We start from the raw sequence: 24,529 nt of genomic DNA, 5'->3' as shown, positions 1-24,529 counted from the left end.
TTTTGGAGGGGGTGTTCAACAACTTCCAAGCAGGGGCGTGAATCCTGCCTCTCGCGAAGTTGAACAGAGCCGTTTTGGAGTCGCTAAAGATGTAGTTTGCATTGGAATGTACAAGGGCTAGGGCGATGGCGGTTTCCTCTGCCTCCTCAGACGTACAGCCCGAGGGAAGGCGGTGTGTGAGGGGCTGTGCTAGGGCTGGATTGTAACCAACTGCTACCGCTTCATGAGTTGTGCACGCGGCGTCTACCCAAATGGCGTCCTGGGCTTGTCCGTAATACTTGTGTAGGGCCTTAGCGTGAGCCATGCGGCGAGGGATGTGGTACTGGGGATGAATGTTCCGGGGAAGGGGTTTCACAACGAGGGGGGTATGAATGTGTCGAGGAATGGCTATAAGGGATGTCTGATTAGCGGGAATGTTGATGCGAAGGGAAGCGAGGATATGCCTGCCAGTTGCGCTCGCGGCAAGTCTTAGATACTGTGTCTGAAGGTGCGCGTCTACTAGTTCCTGAATGGTGTTATGCATGCCTAATTCAAGGAGCTTGGCTGTGCTAGTGCTGCGGGGTAGGTTTAAGGCTGCCTTGGTTGCTAGACGAATCATGGCGTTCACTTGCTCTGTTTCTATGCGGTTCAGCTTAAGATATGGGGTGGCGTATAAAATGCGGCTAAGTGTAAAAGCATGCACTACTTTCATGCTATCCGCTTCGTCTAAACCTTTGTGCAGGGAGGATACGCGGCGTAGAAGCTGCAACACGGATTGCGTGGAGGCCTTGAGTGTTTTAAGGGTATGATCATTGCGTCCGGAATCCTGCAAGTAAAGGCCAAGGATACGGAGGGTGGGGGTGACGGGGATAGGGGTTCCTTGTAAAGTGATTTGTTACGACTAGTTTCCCCCAAGCGAAATAGAGACAAGAGGACAAATGGGCTTTGTTATCTATGTACTGGTGTTGTCCGTCGTCCTTTCCCGCTGTTCACATTAAATGTTCGCGTGAAAAAATGCATGACCCAACATTCCGGCATTTTCACACAGGGCACAACTAGCACATGAAGTACTGCTCAGCGCCGAAAGAAAAAAATCCGGCCTCCTGGCGTAACGAGTCGCTCGCCAGAAATGTCCCTCCTACGGTGCATGGACGTAGTGACTGCGTCATCTGTCCTTTGTTGATATCATTACATCAGAAAACAAACCTTTTTTCTTTCATACTAATGGCCCTCGTTCGCTCTGTGAGACAATCAAATGATTTAAAGAAAACATAAAACACGTCTTTCAAAACTATGTTTGCATTCATTGTGCCTTTTTAAATACAGTCCCACTTATGTGGCTTCCTTGAGGTGGCTGAAGAGGGTACTGCTTTTAGTGGAGCCATTTCGATCCTCGGTAAAGAGTTTCCTTCGACACTGTCTCTTGGGAAGCGAGTTGTGCAGCCTCTCCCAGAAGTTAGGCTCTCCCCATCGCAGATGGTTCGCCGCCCGTATGTAGAGCTGGAGGCTTTCGTCCATACCAACAGGAGTCATATCGTCTGCCAGCACAATGATCAGACGATTGATGTTGTCCTCCAGCGTCCGCTGATGTGCTAGCCGGAACTCCAAGCGGCACCACTCGCTCGCCACAAAATTCCTGCAGATTGGAACACGTGCCGTCACCACTGGAAAACGATATCTGAGCGTGGGCACCCTACGCAAAGATGATGTGTGTTATTGGCACAGATTGTCATCATCATCAACCCGACTACACCCACTGCAGGACAAAGACCTTTGTCATATCTCGCCAATTAATCGTGTTTTGTGTAAGCTGTGGCCACCGTATCTCCGCAAACTTCTTAATCTCACTCGCCCACCTAGCTTTCAGCAACCTCCTTCTATGCTGCCCTTCCCTTGGAATCCAGTGTTACTATTCAGGAGCATCGGTTATCATGCTTTCGCATAACGTTCCCTGCCCAAGTCCATTTCTTCCTCTTGATTTCGACTAGGATGCCATTAACCCTTATTTAATCCCTGACCCACTCTGCCCACTTCCTCTTCTTAACTTTACACCGATCACTTTTGTTTCCGTAGATCACTGCGATTAAACATTTTTCATTCGCCTCCATGTTCCTGCCCAAAATGCGAGTACCCGAACGATACAGCTGTCATATACTTTTCTCGTGAAGGAATAATATTTATATCTTGGCACAGATATAAAGCTGTAAATATTCCTAGCACAGGCATAACTTGGGACAGCGGAAAAAACTACAACCGCCACAACGAGGGCGAACGGGTTCGGCCTACCCCAGACTGGCCGATCTGAAACCTGCAGTTCTTATCTGCTGTGTCTCGCATTACGCCGTGTTCAGTCCCAGTGTGGGCTCATGTTTAGTCGGTGACTAAGGGCCAAAATACAGAATCCGCAACCTGAAGTTGAAACTACACTGCTGTGGAGGATCCAGCTAAGCTGGCTAGCAATAGAGCCGGTTTATTGTTAACATAAAAAGTAAATAGCAAGTGGCCACTATATTGACTGATTAAATATGGCCCACCAGAGATTACGAAGTGGGCAAAGGCCCGAAAGTGAAATTTTGGGCTACTGTAATGGGTCTCCTGACCACATAATGCTACCGCTTCACTAAAAGTTAATGGTACCAGGACTTTCCTTATAGCAGTTTTTTGCTTTTATAGTGCATACGACAGCTCTTAGCATGGTGCTCACGGGTATCGTAGAGTGATGCTCTGCTAACATACTGCGCAACGCAGGATACCAAGAGCAGCAGCCCCAAATGCATAGGGAAATGGGTCCTTGGTCCTTCATTCCACGGGCGCTTCGAACACTATGCCTGTGTGGTTCATATGGGTGGAGTCCGTCTTGCTTTCAAGTTCATGATTTCAAAATCATGGAACCTACCATGACAGAGCCGGCAGAACGATCATAACTGTTGGACGCTGTAACCAGTACTTGCTTTCATGAGGAAAATTTCTTTCAACTGATCAAGTTGTCACACGTCAAAATGCCACTTGGCAACATGGAAGCCACGGTGAAGTAATTATAATGTACCTGCATAAGGTACTCTGCTCCGGAAAAACTGCACTAGTCTTAGAGCACTTTCGTGGCCTCTATTTTTATGGTGCTCGTTTTGGTGAACGTCACTGTTCTCCTAGTGGGTTAATACCATTTCATCACCCAAAACGCAGGTGAAATGTCCGAAGGGACTCGGTGTAACCGCTTTCTTGTGAAGGACATGTGTCAAAATAAAATATATCTGCGGATCTGACCCTGAGATATATTCCCTGTCATTTTGCGGACGATGCATATTTCATCATTCTCGTTTTATGGTTCCTAAAGGAAGAATAGTGAAGCGAAGCCTGTAGAGCATGTAGTGAAGAACACTATTAGCTGGTAAAATGCTTTATTCATAAAGTACGTATCAGCGTGTAATTTAAAGCTTTATCTTAATTCCTTATCTCTTCGTAGTTAGGGTTACAGATGCCCGCGTGCACGTTAATTTGGAAAAGGGTGGGCCAAAGAAAAAACTTTTGAAAACACGGCAACTACTTTGCACTGACGAAAGTGCTTACGTTAACGCACCACAACAATGCATGCATTCATCTCCCTTCCTGACAAAAGAAAACTAAAACATTTTTTAAAGCCGCGGCTGCCCTTGGCGTGTGAGGTTTATCGTAAGCAGGGATATCATATATATATATATATATATATATTTCAACGACTTGGATACTCATATTGTGCAGTGCGTCTGATTATACCAGCTTTCCCGCTTACCTCTTCGACGAGAAATAGGCAGCCGGTTGCAAATCAATGAGCCCAGGCCGGAAAACTCCATGCAATAAGCTACATCCACTTAGCGAAAGCGGTCCTTAATTTTTTTTTAGATTCTGGAAATATTCAGTCGTTTACCTGCAAGACTTAACAACGTTATGATCTCATGAACACCCGACCAACAATCTCACTGAAATCGGGCAAGAATACCTCACAATTAAGGCATAAGTCATGCTTTAAGCCCTTTGACTTGAGCTGTATAAGTATAAATTGGAGTAGGTAATGTCAGTTCTTTACCTAGCGCTTCAGCAAGACGAATATAGTGCTTTAGGCAAGTATGGCTTAAAATTCCAAACACTAAAACCATTATGATTATCTTTGTAATCTCTGGTGATTGCTTGATATACAGTGCAACTTAAATCTCCCTTATTAGCGTTGAGCTTAAGCAAACCATCACAAGACAGACTATACCTTGGCTAATAAAGGAGTACTCTTGACAGTGGTTGGCCAATCGTCATGTACTTTTAGTTAACAGAAAAACAGGTCCATTTTTTGGAAAAGCCAGTGAAGCATAAGTTAAATATCATAATACTTCAACAGTTGCACAAGAGTCCGCTTTATGTGTCAAATACTTAAGTTAGTGTGATGCATATAATATTAAAGTCAACACACTACACGACAATCATGGAAAGATTTTACAAGAGCGAAACCAGTCAATTTGGCTGCTGCGAACAGGCAGCAGTAAGCGAGAGAAATTGAATTACTGTACCGCGCATTTCCGACCTTTGGTGACACACTAATCAGTTAATAAGAAATGCTTCTTCCAGCGAAATAATTTCACAAATCTTCCTCATATCAACTGAAAAATTATTTCCCTTCTCGAGAGTGACACTCGTTTCATGCGCGGCGTTTACAATCAACATAGCCTTTCATCACTGTGACAGAAAGGCGAAGACTTGCCCTCGGCAGCGAAACCGTGGGTTGGATGCCCGGCCGGGTTCGCGGCATTTGCCTCAACACGGGTGCGCTACGGAATCACTACCGAAGTTCGAAATTCACCGGCGTCATCCACAACCGCGCCTGTCACACCAAACGGACACCTTAGGTGCATATATTCCACGCGCTAAACCAGCACTGAACGCACAAATACCTTATGTAGTCGAAATATGTCAAGATATTTAACATGCATTTTGAGTGCCACTGCTCAATAACCTTAAACAATGAATCAGGAGGCAAGTGCCACTGCTCCAATTTAAATTTTATCCTCTAATAGCTATGACTACAAGAATGATACGTCACTCCCCTTCCCGACACGGTGAATGGGTTAACAAATGAAGGATGCTCACTTCGTAAGAATTAGGAGTGTGCGCCTCGAGCAGGAAACAGCGTCACGGATGATGTCATGGATGAGGAAGCCGCCCTTGAAGTTCCGCTCGTATGTGCAGCAGGAGAAGCCCATAGTCTCTAATTCTGGAAGTATCTGGTCGTGAACCCAAGCAGCGTCTTTACTGCTGAACGAAAGGAACACGTCGAAGAGGTGCTCAGTATCCACATCCACCAGGCGCCGCCAGCATCCAGAAATGCCCCGGCTGGGCAGCAACACCTTTAACTGCCGCTCGAAATGGAGGTATGTTGCCGAGAGCGCCAAGAAGACCACCAGCACCACTGCAAGCGACCGCGAAGCTTGGACGACACGGTTCACACCTCGGGTTAGGAGGACAATGATTCTTACTCACCCAAGGCATACAGCAGGTACTTCGCGTATTGCGAAGGTGTAGGGCAGAGGTCTTCCTGCCCTAAGGCCAGGAAATGCCTGTGCGATACTAGCCTATTGGCAGACTCAACACATGTGATGCTTGCGGCGTCTATCATCTGTAAGAAGATATGCATAGGCAAGATTGAGCACATAAAATGAGCAGGAAGGAAACTTCACAAGAGCATCTCCGAGATAACGAACATGGGCTGTGTGTTACGGCACCTCAGACTGATCTAATGATGTCCTGATTCGTTGCCCACAGTTCGGATTATTACTCTGCGGCAAAAAGTGCTGGCAAGGCAGAAACTGAGTATCATAGAAGGCTGTTATGTAAAACTATTTTTTTAGTGCAGGTTATTTCTTCCACAGTCTCTTCTTTCTTTAAAGCAAATCTGTTTCATTTTCACGGCAGTCGTTACCAAACAGCTCTTTAAATGGCGACTCGCTGAATTAACCCTAGCTTGAATTTTGATATTAGCTTCGCTGGAAGAAAGTTCGTCTATATGGCACCAGAGCATTGCGCTTTGACCCTTGACGCACAGATTTCTTAAGATGTTGAATCAGACGAACACGTGTAGTGCGGGTGCACAACCGATAAATGTTATCGCAGAGAGACACCACAAAGATGGCTTATACAGGCTATACAGGCCGCTGGTGTAGCCAATGTTGTTAGGCATCGTATAGCGCTGACGCTAAGCACCTTGAAGTAGTTTCCTAAGATGGCAGCACGTTCTGTTGAATTTTGTGGACTAGAAATGTTAGGGCATTTCGAATATATGGGTTTAAACACTGTCGCACTCGCACTTGCCCCCGAGCGATAGTGCCCTTTAGCGTCCCTCATACTGTAGCCACTCTGACATCCGCCGGAGGGTTGACGTGACCGAGAACGCTCGGCATCTCTTACATCCAGACTCTCAGAATCTGTGAGCGGCCGAGTTTACTTGGACCCTGAGCAGGGCGCTCTGAAAGAAAACTATGTGAACTCCTCAAAGGCACTCTAGATGCAATGGCTGAGTTCGACACTGGTCGTCTAAGCTTTCTAGAGGAACCGGGATACACCACTCAAAGATGAGATTATAAGCGTGGAAAACAGTGCATGAATATTTTCATACTTTAACTGCCTAGAACTTACCATGTGGTGAGGTCCTTCAATCCGCTGTCTAAGCGGATAATCGGAGCAGTCACAGTGAAAAGGGTTCTCCGAGAGCCACAGTGAAGTCAGTTTGGGTTCATCCCCGATGACGCGCGGAAGCTTCGCCAGCCTGTTGCCTCTAAGATCAAGAGAGTGGACTGTCGCGGGAATTGCGGACATATTGAAACTGGAGAGTCGATTATTTCTGAAGGACAACACTTGGACATGAGGAGCGCCCTTCCTGAGAGTGTTGTCGAGCTTTTCGAGGAGGTTGTCGCTCAGGTCTAGCTCCGCCGAGCCGGGTGGAAATTTTTTGGGCAACTCCTTTAGTGCAGCCGAAGAGCAGTTCACGACGATGCTGCGGGCTCCGAGTGAGTCTTCTCGGCACTCGCAGCGGCAGGCTAGTGGGCAGCCGTCTTCCCATGGAATAATGTCCTCCTCGGTTAACTTATTTAGAGATTTTCCTTTCAGCCAAGGCGGGTTCCCACACGTCGGTTTTCTCGTCAAGCGCACTTCACTGTCCGGACGAACGAGCCATGCCATTCTGCAGTCGCATAAGAGGGGGTTGTCTGGAAGGAAAAAAAATTGCAGACGATTACCTTACTTCCTAATGCGAAATTTGAGCGCAGCTAATCAGCAGTTTCAGCTTTGCGATAGATTAAGGCAAAGAATTCGAACAAGACATGTATGCACAACTACAGAAAACTTGTTATTTTTCACACACATTCCATCTTCAAGAAACACTCCACTAACAGTTCTTGATTGTCATGAAGGAAGCTTTCTGGTCGGAAAAATAGATGTGTATATCCTCGACTTACTGCACCAATGCCTGGTTATCAAAGACGAGGTGGTGGTGGTGGGGAAAACTTTTAATTGATGAAATAGAGTTTGGAGTTTGGGAGCCACAGAATGGCCCCGCTACATGGTCGGCGTCCCTAGTCCGGCACACCGCATGACGAGGCCCCGTCTCTCGCCCGTTTCACTAGAGCCCTTTGGGACTCGAGAGGAGCAGTTGAGGAGGGCAGTCTCCCATGCCTCTCTGGAAGGGGTAGGGGAAGGGGGGAGGTGGGGATTTTTAGTACATGCAGTGGGAGGCCGTGTTGGCCAGCTCAGACCCGGTCGTCCAGACCAGGGCCGTGGAGTGGGCCACCCAGGTCGCCGTCAGCCATGGGTTGATGGCCATCCAACACGGAATCGTCTACACATGCTCTCTGACAAAAATAAAGTTTTTCCATCCATGAGTACATGCCCAGACCATGTGGAAGATATCAAAGGTCTCCCCACAGTGTGGGCATCGCCCATCCGTGTTAGGATCGTAATGTTTTAGGATTGCAGGACAGAGTAGAGCTGACCCAAAAGACGCGGGTTCGATCCCGGCCGCGGCGGCTAGAATTTCTTTGGAGGAGAAATTCTAGAGGCCCGTGTACTGTGCGATGTCAGTGCACGTTAAAGAACCCCAGGTGGTCGAAATTTCTGGAGCCCTCCACTACGGCCTCTCTCGTGGCCTCAGTCGCTTTGGGACGTTAAACCCCATAAACCAAACCAAACCAGGACAGAGTACAGTACCTGTCTGCAGGCACCTTAAAGTTCGCTCCTCCGTCTTACTCAGCCCCTTTGCAGGGGCCGGGAAAAGGCGGTGGTTGCCGCTATAATCCTTTATTATATCTTTGAATCGTAGCAGCGGCTGGTTAGTCTCCGAGCCAGAAGAGCTGGGATGAGGAGCCCGAGGTCTGCGCAAGTATTTCGCGAGGTTGTGACAGCTGTGGGAGTCGTTACGAGCAAGAGGATCGGGATGTTCTCTCCGCATAAATGGTAAGAAATTCCCGTTTGTTTCTATATCTACATTAAAGTCCCCATCCACCCTGCCACCCTGGCAGGTGGCAGTTAACGTTTGATCGTGAGAGTTCGCTCATCATTGTCAGCGCTCACGCATGCCGCCCATATCTCCCTGTCATCGCCTACGTACCGATAAGCGTGATTCAGGCGTCCAATGACGAAGGGAGCCAGTTATGCGCACTTCCTTTCCTTAAAATAATCGGAGTGCAAAACGTTGCCAACGCTAACGCCAATGAACACAATGAACGCCGACGGCGTATGGCTTCAGCGCGGCTGGCACAACGTTGTCAATGCCTGCAGCCCACATCTCTCTCTCTACACCCCACATACCTATAAGTGCGATTCAGGCGTCCACTGAACCAGGGAGCCAGTTATGCGCACTTCATTCCTTAAAATGATCGGAGCATAAAGCGTTCTCAACGCCAATGCGAATGAACACAACGAACCCCGACGGCCTATGGCAGTTATGCGCCTGTTATGCGCCTTCCCTCTGGTTGAGGTGTCCACCGAGATGTGGGAGACAGATAAGGCCCATTTCGTTTCTTTAAAGACCAATTGACCAATTTTACCCCCTGCTTTCCAAGGTCCCCTTCTTTGGTTTCGCGGCTGTGAGTGACAGATACTGCGCGTTCCCTTTCCTCAAAAGCCAATTTACCAATTTTGCCCTCTGCTTTCCAACCTTCCGCTTCATTGGTTTCGTGCTGGGTGTGGGTACGGGCAATCGTCGGCGTGCTAACCTTCTAACTTGTCACATGAGTGAGTGGCTGCTTGCTGGTTTCATCTGGTGCTGACATCGTGCTGACGTAGTTTCGAATGAAATGGAAAATGGATACCAATTTCAGTTGAAGCCTTGTAGATTACGGCTGAAGTTGTTATATATAAGAAGTGCGTCAAAGCGTCTAAAAAAAATGTGTTATAGAAAGAAAAAATGTTTAAAAATAAAAATCTAACATCGACAGACCGAGTGTATGCAGGGAGCTGGCGGAAACGGGAGCTCAAAATACAATGCAATGCGTGATATTTAGCGCTCTAGGATCTTTGAAGTAATAGTTTTATTCGAGGTTTGCAAATAAATCCTGTCACCTACTGCCTCTGATTCAACGGATGTTTTGCGTGCCCATTTTTTGTCAAGAGAACATAGCAGAAATTGAGATGGAGAGGATAAGATTCTTCTTTAACAACCGTATTACTGCATGCCAAGAAATTCTGGAGAAGACAATATTTCATAGCGAAGTTGTTTACGAGCGTAGTTTTTTGTAGGACTCCGCCACAACAATACTTATATTCGTATATTTCCTCTCGACTGGCGATTTCATTTACTTTAATGTTTTTGCTCTCGTCAAGAACGTTCCCCAATGGTTTTCTACGGCAGCTTGAACTGCCCTTTGCGAGCGATGGGGAAACATTAAAAGAAACTATTTTGCTACGCATTCAGATAATGGGCAACTACCTTCAATATTTCGATAACAGTACCTTACAATAACCCTCAGTTACCTAACATATGAAATTGAAATGAACAAGGGAGGGGAAATCCTCAGGTTGCTTGAGCCAACGTTTCGACAAGAGGACTTGTCTTCGTCTGGGCAAAGCATTCATCATTGGCAGGGATTAAATAGGGCCTTCGCTCCGAGGAGGAAGGCCCCGGGGGTGGGGAAGGAAAGTGGTGTGAGAGGGGATGTGTGTCAGGAAGGGGAGGAAGGTGAATCTTGATTCGTTAAGCTGCAGTAGTGGAAAAACTTATATCCGGGGAGTGTGTAATGAACAAAGGCTTTGAAGGGGCTGCGACGGGGGGAGGCGTGGGTGGACTTGTAAAACTCAGATAAGAGGATTAGTCAGCGTGGCACAGGGAAATGAGAACAAGACAAACAAAATAGGCTGGCACTGGAAGGAGAAAGAAAGGGGGGGTATTTCTAAGGAAGGACAAGGCAGGGGAGGGGGGGGGAATGGAAAGCCAAAAGGTGGGGGCGGAGGGGGTAACAGGAATGTCATGGTTTCCGAGAACTGATAGTAGGGGATTAGGGGAAAAGAAGAAAAAAAAAGTGAACAAAGGGAGAGGGTGAGAAGGCCGGAAGTGTGGTGGAAGATATGACGTGGGAAGGGTGCAAAGAGCGATAATATACTTATGCGAGGTTCTAGGAAATGGTCTGACCACGTGCAAGACATTTGTTAATTTAAAATTATGCTAACCCTGGAATGTGCCTGACAGATTCCAGGTTTCCTCTGGACATGTTAATCCCTGTTGGTTGCAGTGTTTTAAATTTGTGGATTAGGAATGGTTCTCTGTATTTTCTGTCCCTAGTCGATTTGAAGCATGACTGAAGAATGAACAATTTGAGCTCATCGAATTTGCCCAGACGAAGACAAGTCCCCTTGTCGAAACGTTGGCTCAAGCAACCTGAGGTTTTCCCCTCCCTTGTTCATTTTGTGATCGCCAAGGACCATCTACCACACCCTCTCTCTACCATATGAAATTGAAGTACAAAAATGTTGGAGTTGTTGCTCACGAAGACTTCTGCATTCGTGACAGGGTGCTAGTCACCCCAAAATAGAAATGAATGCAGTGAATTCGTATAAGCAGCGAAATAGTCGCGGTCACTAGATTTTTTTTGAAGTTTGGGTCAAGGTATCAAAATGACAGAGTACACAAATTCTGAATAGTGAAAACTTTGGTGACATCGATCAGATGAGGGAACGCAAGTAGCCTGACGATAAGAAGAAGAGAAGAATGGCTCACGCTTTAGAAAAAGAAGCGAAAAACTATTAACAGGCCTGCTACAAGAAGCAAATACAAAAAATATTGATGGCCTGTTCTATAAATGCTATCAGAGGGAGTTCACAAGGAGTACCTTCGAAACAGAGAAATGGGAGTAAATCTCTTTCTAAGTTGCAGCAATGCATGACACTACGCGGAATATTGTGCATTTACGTAAGGCAAGGAGTAACCACTACAAAGCAACGCGTGTAGGACAACGCTGCATAGGAGACGTGCTTGTAGAGCGGGCGATAAGACGAACATAAGTTAGCAGTGCGAGCATACTGCAACTTTATGCAACTTAAAACCGTCCTTCAATCGGTTTTATGATTGTTAATATCTTAGCGTAGGTTCTTATCCTTATTCATAATCTTTCAACCTGTGCTGTCATTCACACTCGCATGTGTTATCGACCCTGCTTTTTGTAAGAGTGACCGCCCTATGACTTGTTGTGCTGTTATTACTCGTCCACCACCGCATTTGTTTTGTAGTTCACGCACCCTCATGCAGCTCAGCTGCTATAAAAGAGCTCCTGGTTTCCTTTTCTGTTATTAAAATTGGAAGTTGCGCCTCTTTCTTGTTCTGTGTTTCCTTCCTGTTTCGTCCTTTTTTGGCGTACGACATTCTTTCAAGACGACGTACCACCTAACCCGTCAACAAGTTCTACTAAAACCATATATTCGAAAAAAAAAACAAGAGCGTAGGTTAACGGGACACTGAGGAGAAATTGAAGTTGGCTTGCATCGACAGAATACCAGCTCCTGATTACAAAAACGCCACTCATACTGACAACAAAGCTCTTGTAACGTAGAAAAGAGCAAGAACCAAAATACAGGTATCGCCGCCACAGGCCAAACTCGCAACTACAAGCGTGATGACGTCATAGGACAAAACAGTGTTGCTAGAACCAATGGTTCTAGCCACACTAGGACCCGAGACGCCACATATCACTGAGGCGCAGCCAATGCATGCGCAAATCTCCTTATCGTCGCCAGATGGCGCTACGTGCCCGCCAGCTACGCGCGCGCCTGCAGCATCGGGACCAATCAGCGCCTGGTCACCAGGGGTAGCCGGGCTCCCGGTATTCCGCTAAAGGTAACAAGGTGCAGAGGGCAAAACACATGCCTAGAGCAACCAAACTGTGTTTTCCGGAGCTCCCAAAGCCGCTGAGACCAAGAAGGCAAAAAATGACAATGAAATTATATGAGTTTAACTACACATGTTTACATCCACAACATTTTTAACCAAATCTTATCGCTAGGTATCATTTGTTACGCCCGAAACACACTCAGAGCGTGTTGTAGACATGCATTCTGCCCACTGTACACGGTATGCTAAAGGTGTCTATTCGTTGACTTCGTTGACGACTTCGAGAACGGGATCCATCGTAACGCTGGCAAAACGCCGGTGCAAACGTAAGCGAAGCGACTGCAGCGATGGCCGCAATAGCCGATAGATGCCTTCAACGCGCGGCCGGCGGTACCTTTCTTTTCGACTGCTGCTAGGCCGCTCTGCTGACCGCCAGAAATCACGGAGTCTGCGTTACGTCATGTTCACGTTGTTGAGGTATTAGCGGGGTCGCAGCGGAGCACCAGACAGACGACCAGCGTGGCAGGCTTCTAGTTCCGGACTGCGCGTGCCGGGCGTGCGCTCCGAGCACGCGCTGTCGTTCATTTTCTTCTGTCGCGGGAACGCCGATCGCAGCGCCTGCGCTTTATAGCGTCGCCGGGAGCTACAGGGCCCCCCGCCTAGACGGAACGTCGAAATATACGCGCCGACGGGGCAGAGATGGAGTAGCCACGGCAGGCAAGCAGGCAGCTGGAGTAACAGTGTCCCCACGGGGTCGCTACAAGGTCCGGTAAGTTCATGTCGGGGGCCGGGAAGAGCTGTCGGGTGGAGTGCACGGGCTCAGGTGGACGAGCCTGGCTGCTGCGCAACGGGCGAGGGATGCAGAAAGGGGATGGTGATGACAGCGGCAGCGGACATGAAAAGTCACCCGGGAAACGTCGACGGGATGGCCGGAAACAAGTATTGACGGCAACTGGTAGGGCTGACAGTGCGCTCGAGGATAACCTGAAGATACACCGGCGGCCAGTCTTGCGAGCGTTTGCAGTGCGTTGCCCCGGTGGGTGTGGCAGATGGTGCTCGAGGCGGCGAAGCAACTTCAAGGCAGGCGTAGGCGGAGTGAGCAACGGGCGGCTGCCATCCGGCGGGAAAGCCATGGCCGACTCGATACTGGTAGCACTAGTTGGAGAAGTAGGGCAGAAGTCCGGCACATGAGCATCGAAAGGAACGGGATGCGCTGGTGCTCCGACCACAGGCAGTGCTGGATGGGGCCCGCCCAAACGAGTCCATGCCGCAAGCAGGCCACCACCTTCGGTGGCTGTGTCGTCTGTCGCGGAGGCAGAGTCACTTGCGAAGCTGGCAGATGCCCAGAGAGCCATGGTAAGCAGTGCGGGTTGCGCATTGTGAGCGACAGGGCTCTGATGGGGCTTGCAGGCGCGTCTCGCGATAGGAAGGACAGATGGGCTCACCGGGAATGGGCATGAGGTGGCGGCCCAGCTAGCGGTGTCAAGCTGCTTTGAAGATGCAAACACCGGCGGGGAGCAAGAAGGGCCCACATCAGTGGACTGGTCGGGCTGGAGAGAAAGCGCTGACACCGGGTCAGGAACCTTTTCAGGCAAAGTGGGGCTGGTGGCAACCGCCATGCCTGTTACTGCTGTCACCGGGTTGGCCTTCTCACCCTGCTCCTGATGACGATTAGTGCTCTACGGACCTTCTGAGGGGCTGGGAGTGTGACAAGCAGGCTTGGTCGTGGTCGAGAGCTCTTTAGCATCAGCGGGCGGCGGCTTCAACCTCACAGAAGAGGCCTGCAGAGCTGTTGGCGGTAGTGACGAGGTAGATGGAGATGCCGGAAGCCTCGGCACGGCTGCTGCCGCAGAGTCGTCTTTGGCTGCAGGAGGCTCTGGCGACAACGCCACTGAAGCGCAAAGAGGCAGGGCCAGAGACGCGGGTACGATAGTAGTGGGAGAAGGACGCGAGGCGAAGCTCGTGCGGATCCCACCTGGTGTGGCGTCGAGAGAGACAGCCGGGCTGGAGACGCTGGACGGGAGTGGCGGCAATGCGGCGAGGGGCTGCTGAGGCGGGCCGGGTTCTGATGAAGGCTGCGTGGGCGCGAGCGAGGCCGGTGCAGGGCCAGAGGCTGGCGGCGGCGAAAACGGGTCCGCTGCGTCGTAGAGCGGTGGCGGAACGTAGTAGGCGCCGAAGTACGCCAAGACGGCCGCACGCAGCTCATCGTATGGCCGGCCGCCGAAAGCAGAGTAGGTGAGCCGACGCAGGAGGTCGGCCGGGAGGATGTCACAAAGGACTTCGTGTTTGAACGGCTGGATGGTGATGCCGTTCAGGTACATCGCAGCCTCCAGTTGGGCGAACCACCCGCCGACGCCTGCAGGCCGGAACGCCGGGAGCGGCGGGTCGAAACTTGGGTGCTGCCAGTACGCCATGCTGGAACGCCGCTGAGATAGAAGGCACGGTTCGCCAGGTCACCACTGTTGAGGTATTAGCGGGGTCGCAGCGGAGCACCAGACAGACGACCAGCGTGGCAGGCTTCTAGTTCCGGACTGCGCGTGCCGGGCGTCCGCTCCGAGCACGCGCTGTCGTTCATTTTCTTCTGTCGCGGGAACGCCGATCGCAGCGCCTGCGCTTTATAGCGTCGCCGGGAGCTACAACGTCATGTTTGACGTCACTTAGTCCTGTGTCGTCATAAGAGAATCCCAAGTTTGAATCAGAGCGGCGGGAAAAACTTTCACAACTTCAAATCCATATTTCTTAGAAATAAATGCATCTTTCGCTGCCGGCCAAGTGGCAACAAAGCCATGAAATGCCGAACTATCGGATTTTCTTATAAAAAAAAAATATTAATAGTGCTCTCCTCAGTGTCCGTTTAAGAGCGAATAATAGATTTGCAATAAAGTAGGCTTACGGTCAAGTATTACTTGCGGCGTGGCTTTCAAGTGTAGGGCGAAGTCGCTTCGTCGCATTCTTTCAATGCGATTTCCTGCGAGGCCAAGACCCTTTAGATGCACAGCTCCCATGAAGGCACCTTCCACGTTGGTGATGTTGTTTCCCATTAGGGATATGTAGGCGAGGAACTTGTTTGTTTCGAATTCACCTTTTTCAAGGTACCCTATTCGATTGTAAGCGGCATCAAGATATTTTATGCTCAGGAGAGGCCTCACAGAGCCGTTCAGGGAAATCAAGTGGTTGCATCGAACTCGCAAGTCGGTCAGAGTCAAAAGACCTTTAAAGGCGGTCCTTCCAATCCACTGGATATTGTTCGTATTCATGTCAATCTCTAGAAGCTCAATGTTATCCTTAAAAGTGTCATCTGGGACATGAGTGAGAAGATTATATTTTAGGGAAAGCTTTTTCAACGACGTAAGACTGGTGAAGGCGTTGGTAATAGTCGTAATACTATTGTACGATAGGTTTAGGTCTATGATTCCTCGCGTGTTCTTGAAGGTCCCGTTCACGCTTGTTAACCTGTTTCTGGACAAGTTTAGATACTCTAAGCTGGAGTTGCCACCAAACACCGTCTCGTTTAAGTAGTTAATTTGGTTGCTGGAGAGGTCAAGAAGCTTCAATCCTTCGAGTGCTCTGAAGGCTCCAGGCTCTACGCTTGTTATCTTGTTAGAGCTTAAGAGGAGCTCCGTTAGCCTTCGATAAGACGATGCGAACTCCGTTATTACACTTAAGCTGTTTTCTCTTAGGTCGATGTTCTTCATGTTGCGCATTCGAGACTTCAGAAGTCTCTCGATGTCCGTTATCATGTTCTGCCGCAGATTGAGCCTCTGCAAAAAATAATGCACAATGGTCAGTTTTAATGTCAGATATAATTGTTACCGTTACACACTAGTTAAGAAGAAAAGATCGCTTGAATTGATTGCGACGATTGCGCCCTTTTTCGTTGCATAACTATGATATCTGACGAATCACTTCTGTCGAAACACCTCACCAGAGGGAGCCCCACCTGGGCGATGGAAATGAAAGTGCTAAAATGCAAGGGTATACACTAAATCATTCGCATTCATTAAACTTCACGACCACTTTAAGTGTTGAATCATACCGATATATCTGGGTGTTGAAATTTCCGACAGAATAATCCAGTATCAAGCTATCCGACACATCCGAAGCAGTTGGTCTCATTAAACCTTCCTGCAAGATATGCATTCGACGCAAACTCAAATACGGTTCCCAATATGGAGCCCTTGCCACAATTTCCACTAATCTGCTGAAAATGCTGCTGAAAATCTGATACACGAATTTGCGTTACAGACAAAATCATCATTTAGTCCCGACTCATTAGCACAAGGCAGCAATACATCGCTGCTAAGTAAATTTTGTTTTATGCGGTAATGCCAGAGCACTAGATTCTCCATAAGGCCAAAACGCGTCGTGGATCATAAATTTCGTTCGTCGTAAGTGACCTGACTCGAATGGAGCCTTCCCACTGGTTAGAGGTAAGTGACCTCACAAGACGAGCACACCACCCGCTTCACGCTATATTACGCTCGGCGTCATTTACGATTTACGCCAATTCGCTGGGAATATCCCAGTGGCAGTACCTGAACGGATTACACGGCTCCTGGCACCACGAAAAAAATTATGAAAACGTCTCAATCTCTTTTCACCCTATTTTATAGAATTCACTCTTGGAAAATCGTTTTAACGCAATAGTGTTTAAAGACGCAATGCCCAGAATACCCGGTTTTGGCGTTCTTTGCGTCGGGGTCGCGAGAGAAAAATTACTAGGTTGACTCTCGAAGGTGGTGCCCAGATATCAATGTAGGATGTAGGTGGGACACCTAGGTCACGTGTCCTTGAGGCATCAACACAATCTGGCCCTCGAACAATGAGAAAACTGCGCATCGAGTAAAATTATTGATTCGTCGTTCGTGAAGAGCAGCCTGGGCCGCACAAAACCCATCGCTGGAAGCACTTCCCATCGCAGGGCAGCGGCGCATCGCTTAACATCTGTACGCCTTACTTAAGTAGGAGCTTCAGTGTCCCCACCTCCCAGTTTACTTAATGACTTTGTACACAGTTTTCAGCGGAAACATGCATCTTTAAATAGGCACTGAACAGATGTAGCCTTCCTAGAAATATGGACAGAGTATTCCTTAGAAATATGGCCAACGTTATGTACTGTGCAGAAAGGTGTCTTCGTTTCTAAAAAAGTCACAAATGAAAGTCAAAACCATCCGCATTCAAACTTCCCGCAAAATATGAATACGGCAACGTAATTTTACAGACTCGAGCTCACCACACCTCCCCTGAAAGTAGAAGCGAGAATAAAAAGTCCCGCTCACGTCACATGACTTCCGCCGCGTCTCAGAATAGAGACGATGGCTGCCGCTTGAAGTCCGGCTCTCTTGGACTGCATTATACAACATGCGGCAACACTCTCTTGCTGGGCGATTTTCCGCGGCTAAGAGTAATCCATCAGTCTTGGGGGTGTCGTCATTGGTGAATCAGTGACACGCGCACATGTGGCTGTCACTAGGTCGGTGTTATCAGCCACTAAGATTGCCTAGCAAGCACGCGGAGCCATTTATCTTGATTGTTCCTTCCTTATCAAGGAAAAGCCCACACGGGCCCTCCTCTGCACTGTTTTCTTTTGTCGTCAAGCTTCGCTCATAACTATCGTGGTACTGCAATCAACAGATTCGCGTCATAGAACGCGCTCTCGTTGCTGCTTTCAACAAGGAACATCGTACAGGAAACGGGTGCACTGATTCATTGGACTTGGTTTTGCGTCGAATTAATGCAGTTCAGCGTTCGCGCTCGTCAGTGGTTGCCTAAGTCCAGAAAAGGAGTGGAAAATGTGCCCTGTTTTGGAACCTGTGTCTATAGAGCTGACACAAAAACTTTCTGGGCCAGGCATAATATGCCTAGATGAAAAGAAGGCGTCGGAAAAAAGAAGTGCAGCCTGTCAGCTTCCGTCCTTTGCCGTCAGTCCGCTTCTAATGCATTATTCGTAAGTAATGTAATAAAGCAAGTTCGACCAATTACGAAATTGTGAATGCTAATATGTGTGGAACCACTATAAATGTTTTTTTTTCTGGTCTGCTTGTTTAACTATATATGCAGACGATGCGTATGCCGTGCATTACGTTCTTCGCGGGCGGAAAGTTGGAGCAATATTTTCGTAATATTTGGAAGTGTACGGTTCACCTGAACTGTGAAGCGTGAAAAATTTTGCCACTGCTTTAATTACGGCGTACCTTTAATCGTTTGTGCTTATGCCTTGGAATGCCGGTCAAATTGACGGGGGTTAGTTGTTGGTTTCTCTTTTGTGTCGTGATGCTGAGCTCGTTCTTTGCGGTCAGTGACTAAAGCAGGAACGTTTAACCTCGGTTTTAATTCATGCTGCCTACAAACAGGGATCGGTGGCGCAATGCAGCTGCGTCTGAGTGGGCCTATGAACGCCAATATTTCGCCGTCACTCATCGTCCAGAGTCCAATTATTGAGGCTATCGCGTTTTTTCTATAAAACATAGCCTGCTGCCATAATTCATCGCCCCGGAGCATTGCTTACGTGGGACGCACTGCGCGTGTCTACCGCGAGAGGCAGCATCTTTGGAGCTGTTTGCTCATCTGCACACCAACCTCTTGTTCCATCTGTTGAAAAAGAAATCTACAGGCTCAGTGTTAGGAAGCTGACCTATTGAGTGAGCCACGGAGAGAGGAGAGAGTGGACATTGTTGCCAAAATACCGATGTACGAGAAAGAAATTGCGCCATGGTGTCCGGCGGAGATGCCACGTCACAAGGCACAGTTGCTGTAATTCCGTGAGTGCTGTCCCCACGTAATTCTATCATCGACGTTCGACATCACCACTAAGCATCGTCTATCCATCGCCAGCAGTGAACAGCGCAAAACATAATAGCGATGCCTTCTCTTTCGGTATAAAAATCAACAGTAGGCCAGGACATTGTGCGAAATTTTGACAGTGGTGGCCTTGTCGTGAACCGCCGTAGGGAATTAAACAGAGATAACCGACATAGAAACTTAAACAAGTATTTTAGATAATAAGCGCCATGCTGACATGGTCGCATGCGCCAGATCATTAATTTTTGTTATTGTTATGAACATGTCTTCATGAACTTTGCAGCCAAATGTAACACCTCTGACAACAGTCCATCCGCCGAAATTTTTCTCACATATGAAATCCAGAAAAAAATTCACAGATAAAATGTATTCTCTCATACAACGCGAGAATATCACACCAGGGAGCGATAAGTTACCACCGGAATGACTTTAATAGTGATCAGGGTAGCATGCGTCCTGCACAGTTCCTTCGAGGGAAATTCGAATTATTCATATAATCTTCTCCCAGTGGCAAAACATGCTGCTCGCAGATATTTGGCAAAATGGGCGTAACAACAAAGGAGCTAGTCATGATTTTCAATTTCTCAGTAAATAAATATTGATTCAAAATGACAAGAAGTGGTTTATCTTACCTTTAATTGTCGCATGTCATCGAACACACTGTTGATCGCCTTGATTCGATTGCCGTCAAGAGTGATCACTCTCAACTTCCAAGTTTGCTTAAACATATTGGGGGGCAGGTGCTCGATTTTGTTGTTCGATAACAGCAGATGCCGAAGTCCCCGACAACCTGCAAAGAACTCTTCATCCACTTCCATAATGTTGTTGAAGCTCAGGTCCAGAGTAATAAGACGCGGCAAGGTTAGCGCTCCTTTCAGAACCGTGATGTTGTTCTTGTGTATGTAGAGATACTTTAAGACTTCCGCTTTATTCAAACCGTTGGGCACAGTCTGCAGGTTGGTACTCCTTATGAGCAGATTCCTCAGCCGTCTGATGCGAGCAATGGTTGCTTCAGCGAGGTCGCGAAGAGGGCACACTTTAATCGCCAAACCAAGTATTGTGTTGTTTGAAAACCACGATGATGGGAGCTCGGTGATCTGGACGTTCGTAAATGAGAGCTGCTTGATGACGACTCCTGCCACCTTCGCCATGTCTCCATTGATCTCGGCGGTGTTCGAGACGTTGAAGCACGATATCTGGGCTCCGCGCGTTGTCAGAGTGCAAAAGCACCTCTCTAACTCCGGGCAAGTTGTGTTTATCTTCCCCCATCTTCGTGGCGCAGAAAGGCAAACGTTGGACAGGGCTCCGAGCACAAATGCGAGCAACATCACCCGATATGCATGCATGATGACCGAGGAGCGCATGCGCGAAGCCTTTTGCAGATTATATAAGCACTGCAGAACAGATCATTAGGAATACTCGCCACTAGGGGACGGAGCAAAATTGCAGCTCTCACCGGAAAAGAAGCAATCATTCACACTCTTGATACTTCAGTGACGCCGCACCATAACCAAAAACCAATGTTTTGCGCAGTTCCAAAACGAGAGTAGTCCGGTGTCCTCAGGAGCTGTTCCACTAGTGCGGCAGAACTGGACAAAGTTTGCGCAATGATCACTTTTCTACCGTTGTCAGCACTGCGATGAAACTCCACTACCGCTGATCTTCTACACGCTCGAACAGACAGAAACAATCGCAACATAGGGAAACGCGGCTTTGACGTTAGAAAAAGCTCAGTTTTTCATGACATGCTTTCATGAGCGCTTTCGTGAAGACTATCGAGAGTCCTGTGTACTGCGACGAAAGCTCGTACGTGAGTGCTGGAGGAAACATCCTGTTCGGAAATTACGGAACCAAGGGTCCGGTTGTGAGACCAGGAATGTAATAGAGAGATAAGCACGACGGCGCTCCAGGAAGGCAATATCAAGTAGGATGTGATGTACTCTGCTTAAACGCAGCTGTTATCTCTGTCGACATGTCACGAACGGTTCCGCATCTGCCTCGCCTGCATCGAAGCCTAAGAAATTTTTTTTGAGCACTCTTAGGAACCTCCAGTTCAAACATAGAAATTCTTGCTGTGCTGTGTATTCCGGAAATATCTACCAAGTGGCGAAAGTAAAATAGCGATTATCACTACTCACAGCGCTGAAATATGCTAAGGTAGAGCTGAAAAAAAAGGAATAAAATTGAAAGCGTACTTCTCATCCGAGCCCTTAACAGTCTAGCGTTGTCTTCTCGAACTAGCGCAGATTACGAATTATTAAAAACAAGGTGTGTTGCTCGGTTCACATGAGATCATGAATATTTGCTCAGATCAAGCAGAAAACGCTTTTAAAATAACTCCGTAAGACATTCTGCTTTAGCCACTTCGAATATGCCCAAGGCATAACCACAATAAAGTTGTTTGAAAATGCACCTTGAAACCGGTTGCAAATGGGCCCTTCGGACTTCACGCCGCCCTTACGTCAGCGAAGGCTTCTTTCTGCTGGCATGTGCCTGGGTCCTTTTGTTCTCGAACTAAATGAAAAAGCGCGTGAAACTCAAGGAACGTAAAGTGCGCACCGATGCTGAAGCGCTACGCACAGTTACTCTTTCTAGCATACGTCGCGCAACATGCGGGCAGGCCCAACTGCGAACCACAGCCGATGTGTACACCGGAAAAACGTATGTATGTTTCCATACTGCCCTCTTTATTTGGCGAAAATGTAATGATTCATCGACGCGGTACTGCCCTGTCACAGTAGCTCTGTTTGTTTGTTTGTTTTATGGGGTTTAACGTCCCAAAGCGACTAAGGCTATGAGAGACGCCGTAGTGGAGGGCTCCGGAAATTTCGACCACCTGGGGTTCTTTAACGTGCACTGACATCGCACAGTACACGGGCCTCGAATTTCTCCTCCAAAGAAATTCAGCCGCCGCGGCCGGGATCGAACCCGCGCCTTTCGGGCCAACAGCCGAGCACCATAGCCACTGAGCCACCGCGGCACTGGGCACAGCCGCGAAGTTTATGTAATGTGCCGTTGGCCACGGTCACAGCCGACGCAGCGATCCTCAAAACGCAGGCAAGGAGAATAATAATGAGATACAAATTTCTTTTGTTGCTGTTATGATTTATGTCTAAGTGAACCACCCGCACAGTCTGAACAAGTAACTTGTGGGCGTGTGGGTCCTCGCAAAAGGCGACGGCGACGTTCCCTCAAAATACTGCGTCTTCACGGCTCTGCAATGGCGAAGCCTGCTTGCATGTTGTCGCCCTGATGTTTTGTGTGGAGTATGGTATGCGGGCGCACACTTAAAAAAAGTTAGTAAAAAGTATGTAAAAAGTTAGCAAGTGCAGCAGGAACTAACTCGGACCTAATTTTACTACTTTTTATCAGCTATTTACTACCCTCTTCAAGGTATAGTTAGTAAAAGTTGCCGTTGCTACCTTTTTACTAACTATGATCGCTAGTTACTACCTAGTTAGTAATCGTTCCTTTAACTCTAAAAGAAAGTCAAACTGACACCGAATGTCGTGCTAATAAATTGGTTTTGTAATTAAACATTTCTGCAGGGATATATCGTTAGGTAGACTCAGCTGTTTCTACAATCTCAACTTCCTAATTAACGCTGGTATCATAGGTCAACCGCTAAGAGCCACTAGCCCGTAAATGTGAGTCAGATTTACTATGTATATAAGACTGAGAACGATTTACCTGTGCACGCGCAGTGCGCGAGTGTGACTCTTTGTGATTTGTGGTTTTCCTGCATTCTGAACCTTTGTGTACGCACGGTAAGCTTGAACCTGTGTGGGATTTACTGCCAGCACGCTCTGATAGCTCTGCCTGGATTCCGAAATTAGTCAAATTGACTACGAAGTTTTTTTATTTTTCGAGTATGCATAAATTTGACAAGTAACGGCAGCACAGTGTACGATGAATCTATTAACTAATGCAAGCTTCTATTCATTTTCTTAGTGAATACTACTAGCTTCCCGTGACTACCTGCGGCTAGCAGCTGTTACTAACTCAATTGGTTAGCAACTGTTACTAACCTTCCCGTTACTAACTGCAGTTACTAACAGGGTAGTAACATATGTGACAACCAGTTCCTACCCCAAAGTAAGTATTACTACATTTTTTCAAAGTGTGCACGCCAAAAACAGTTGTTCATAGAGAGCCATAACACCTAGCTGTTGGTCACCGATGGGGCAGTGCTCTGCAGGATGATAGCGCCACTGATTTGGGGATTTCAAGGTACAGCGCAGGTGCAGCGATGGGGCCCAGTCGGGGTTGCAATCGTCAAAAAGTTTCGAGGACTGGCCTGGAAAACGTACGCGCGTAGCCAAGGATGGTGAGTGTCGACGGCAATTAACTTCTTTTAAGTACATTGGAGGTGCAAGTGGCGCAAATAAATTATGGTAGATTTGCGCAGTTAGGCCAAATACGAATTATCTGCGCTACCAGTTTGATTTTCCCTTCGGTTCCAGTGTTCAGATCTAGTGATCACGGATGGTAGTTGTTCGGATTGCGATATTAGATTAATGTCCATATATGCGGAATTGGTAATTCCTACATGATCCCTGGGACTCTTCCTAGCACTCTTGCACAGTGTAGCAGCGGTCAAGCGGTGCCCCACTGACCTTCTCTGGCAGGAGCAGCCATCGGGGGACTTGGGTTGCTTTGGCTGGGTTCCAATCCAGCTTGCTCTTCGCGAGCAGTCTCTCACGAGTAATTGCGCTGCCGTCTGACACAATGGGCAGGCGAGAAACCTGCCAAAAAACCAGCCTGAGACAAACATACAGACAGAATAACTAACAAATAGACACACAACAGTTAAATGCGGGGAATGGCCACTAAAAGCGCTAGCCACTAGAAGTACGTAGACGAGTCGTCAGGTATCTTTCTTCTGATGCGCACGACGCAGGAGGTGCAGTAAATAAATCGACTGTCTCTTTGTACGCGTACAAGATTCTTTACGCATCTAACACGAAATGGCGTGAGCTGACTTCGTACTTTTTCAGATTGGCGTCGATCAAGCGTCTGATAATTCGTGCTAGCCGTTCGCGTACGTGTCGCCCTGAGAGGTAGTTTGCCTTCTCGCACTCATGCAGGCGTATCTTCGATATCCTGAAGAACCCGCAGTTGACCAGTCGTGTGTGTAGTTTCTGCGCTTTCCTTTGGGTTCGGCTGTGAAAGCCCACGACATAACAGTATACCATCACGCCAGCACCGCCTGCACGCACTACACGACCGTGTAAACTTAGCTGCTTTGCACGTGCGGTGGCTGCGTCGACTGCTGCCTAGGACGGCAAGATGGTGAACTACCCAGAATGCATAGTGTCGCCAGCGTTTGTGCAAACTCCCTGTTCCTGCTTTTAGAGTTCTGAGTCCTTTCAGCTTCCATTGTTTGAGAGAACCGAGAGGAACACCCACCCGAAACCT

The 24,529-nt window shown here is 48.0% G+C and overlaps 1 protein-coding gene across 1 annotated transcript; it reads right to left on the bottom strand.

Moving 5' to 3' along the window:
- Window positions 1-1,255: 1,255 nt before the first annotated feature.
- On the bottom strand, window positions 1,256-17,642 carry LOC149333230 (protein toll-like). Its single transcript, XM_089558606.1, has 6 exons — window positions 17,590-17,642; window positions 15,204-16,071; window positions 6,634-7,202; window positions 5,482-5,617; window positions 5,092-5,410; window positions 1,256-1,615 (listed from the first exon to the last, which is right to left on the bottom strand). Exons 2-6 carry the CDS (start codon window positions 16,048-16,050, stop codon window positions 1,312-1,314), a joined length of 2,175 nt encoding a protein of 724 aa, XP_089414732.1. The 5' UTR covers window positions 16,051-16,071; window positions 17,590-17,642; the 3' UTR covers window positions 1,256-1,311.
- Window positions 17,643-24,529: the final 6,887 nt, after the last annotated feature.

This window comes from Amblyomma mixtum, chromosome 8, assembly GCF_055824585.1.
Source record: "Amblyomma mixtum isolate Tamu chromosome 8, ASM5582458v1, whole genome shotgun sequence".
Lineage (NCBI taxonomy): Eukaryota > Metazoa > Arthropoda > Arachnida > Ixodida > Ixodidae > Amblyomma > Amblyomma mixtum.
Note: the sequence above shows the minus strand (reverse complement) of the source record. Positions and strands in the feature narration are given on the sequence as shown.

Coding starts and splice junctions, on each gene's coding strand:
- LOC149333230 (XM_089558606.1), bottom strand. CDS start 16,050: ATGATAACGGACATCGAGAGACTTCTGAAGTCTCGAATGCGCAACATG. Junction 5,411..5,481: donor GTACCTGCTGTATGCCTTGG/GTGAGTAAGAAT, acceptor GGTCGCTTGCAG/TGGTGCTGGTGGTCTTCTTG. Junction 1,616..5,091: donor ACACTCCTAATTCTTACGAA/GTGAGCATCCTT, acceptor TCCAATCTGCAG/GAATTTTGTGGCGAGCGAGT.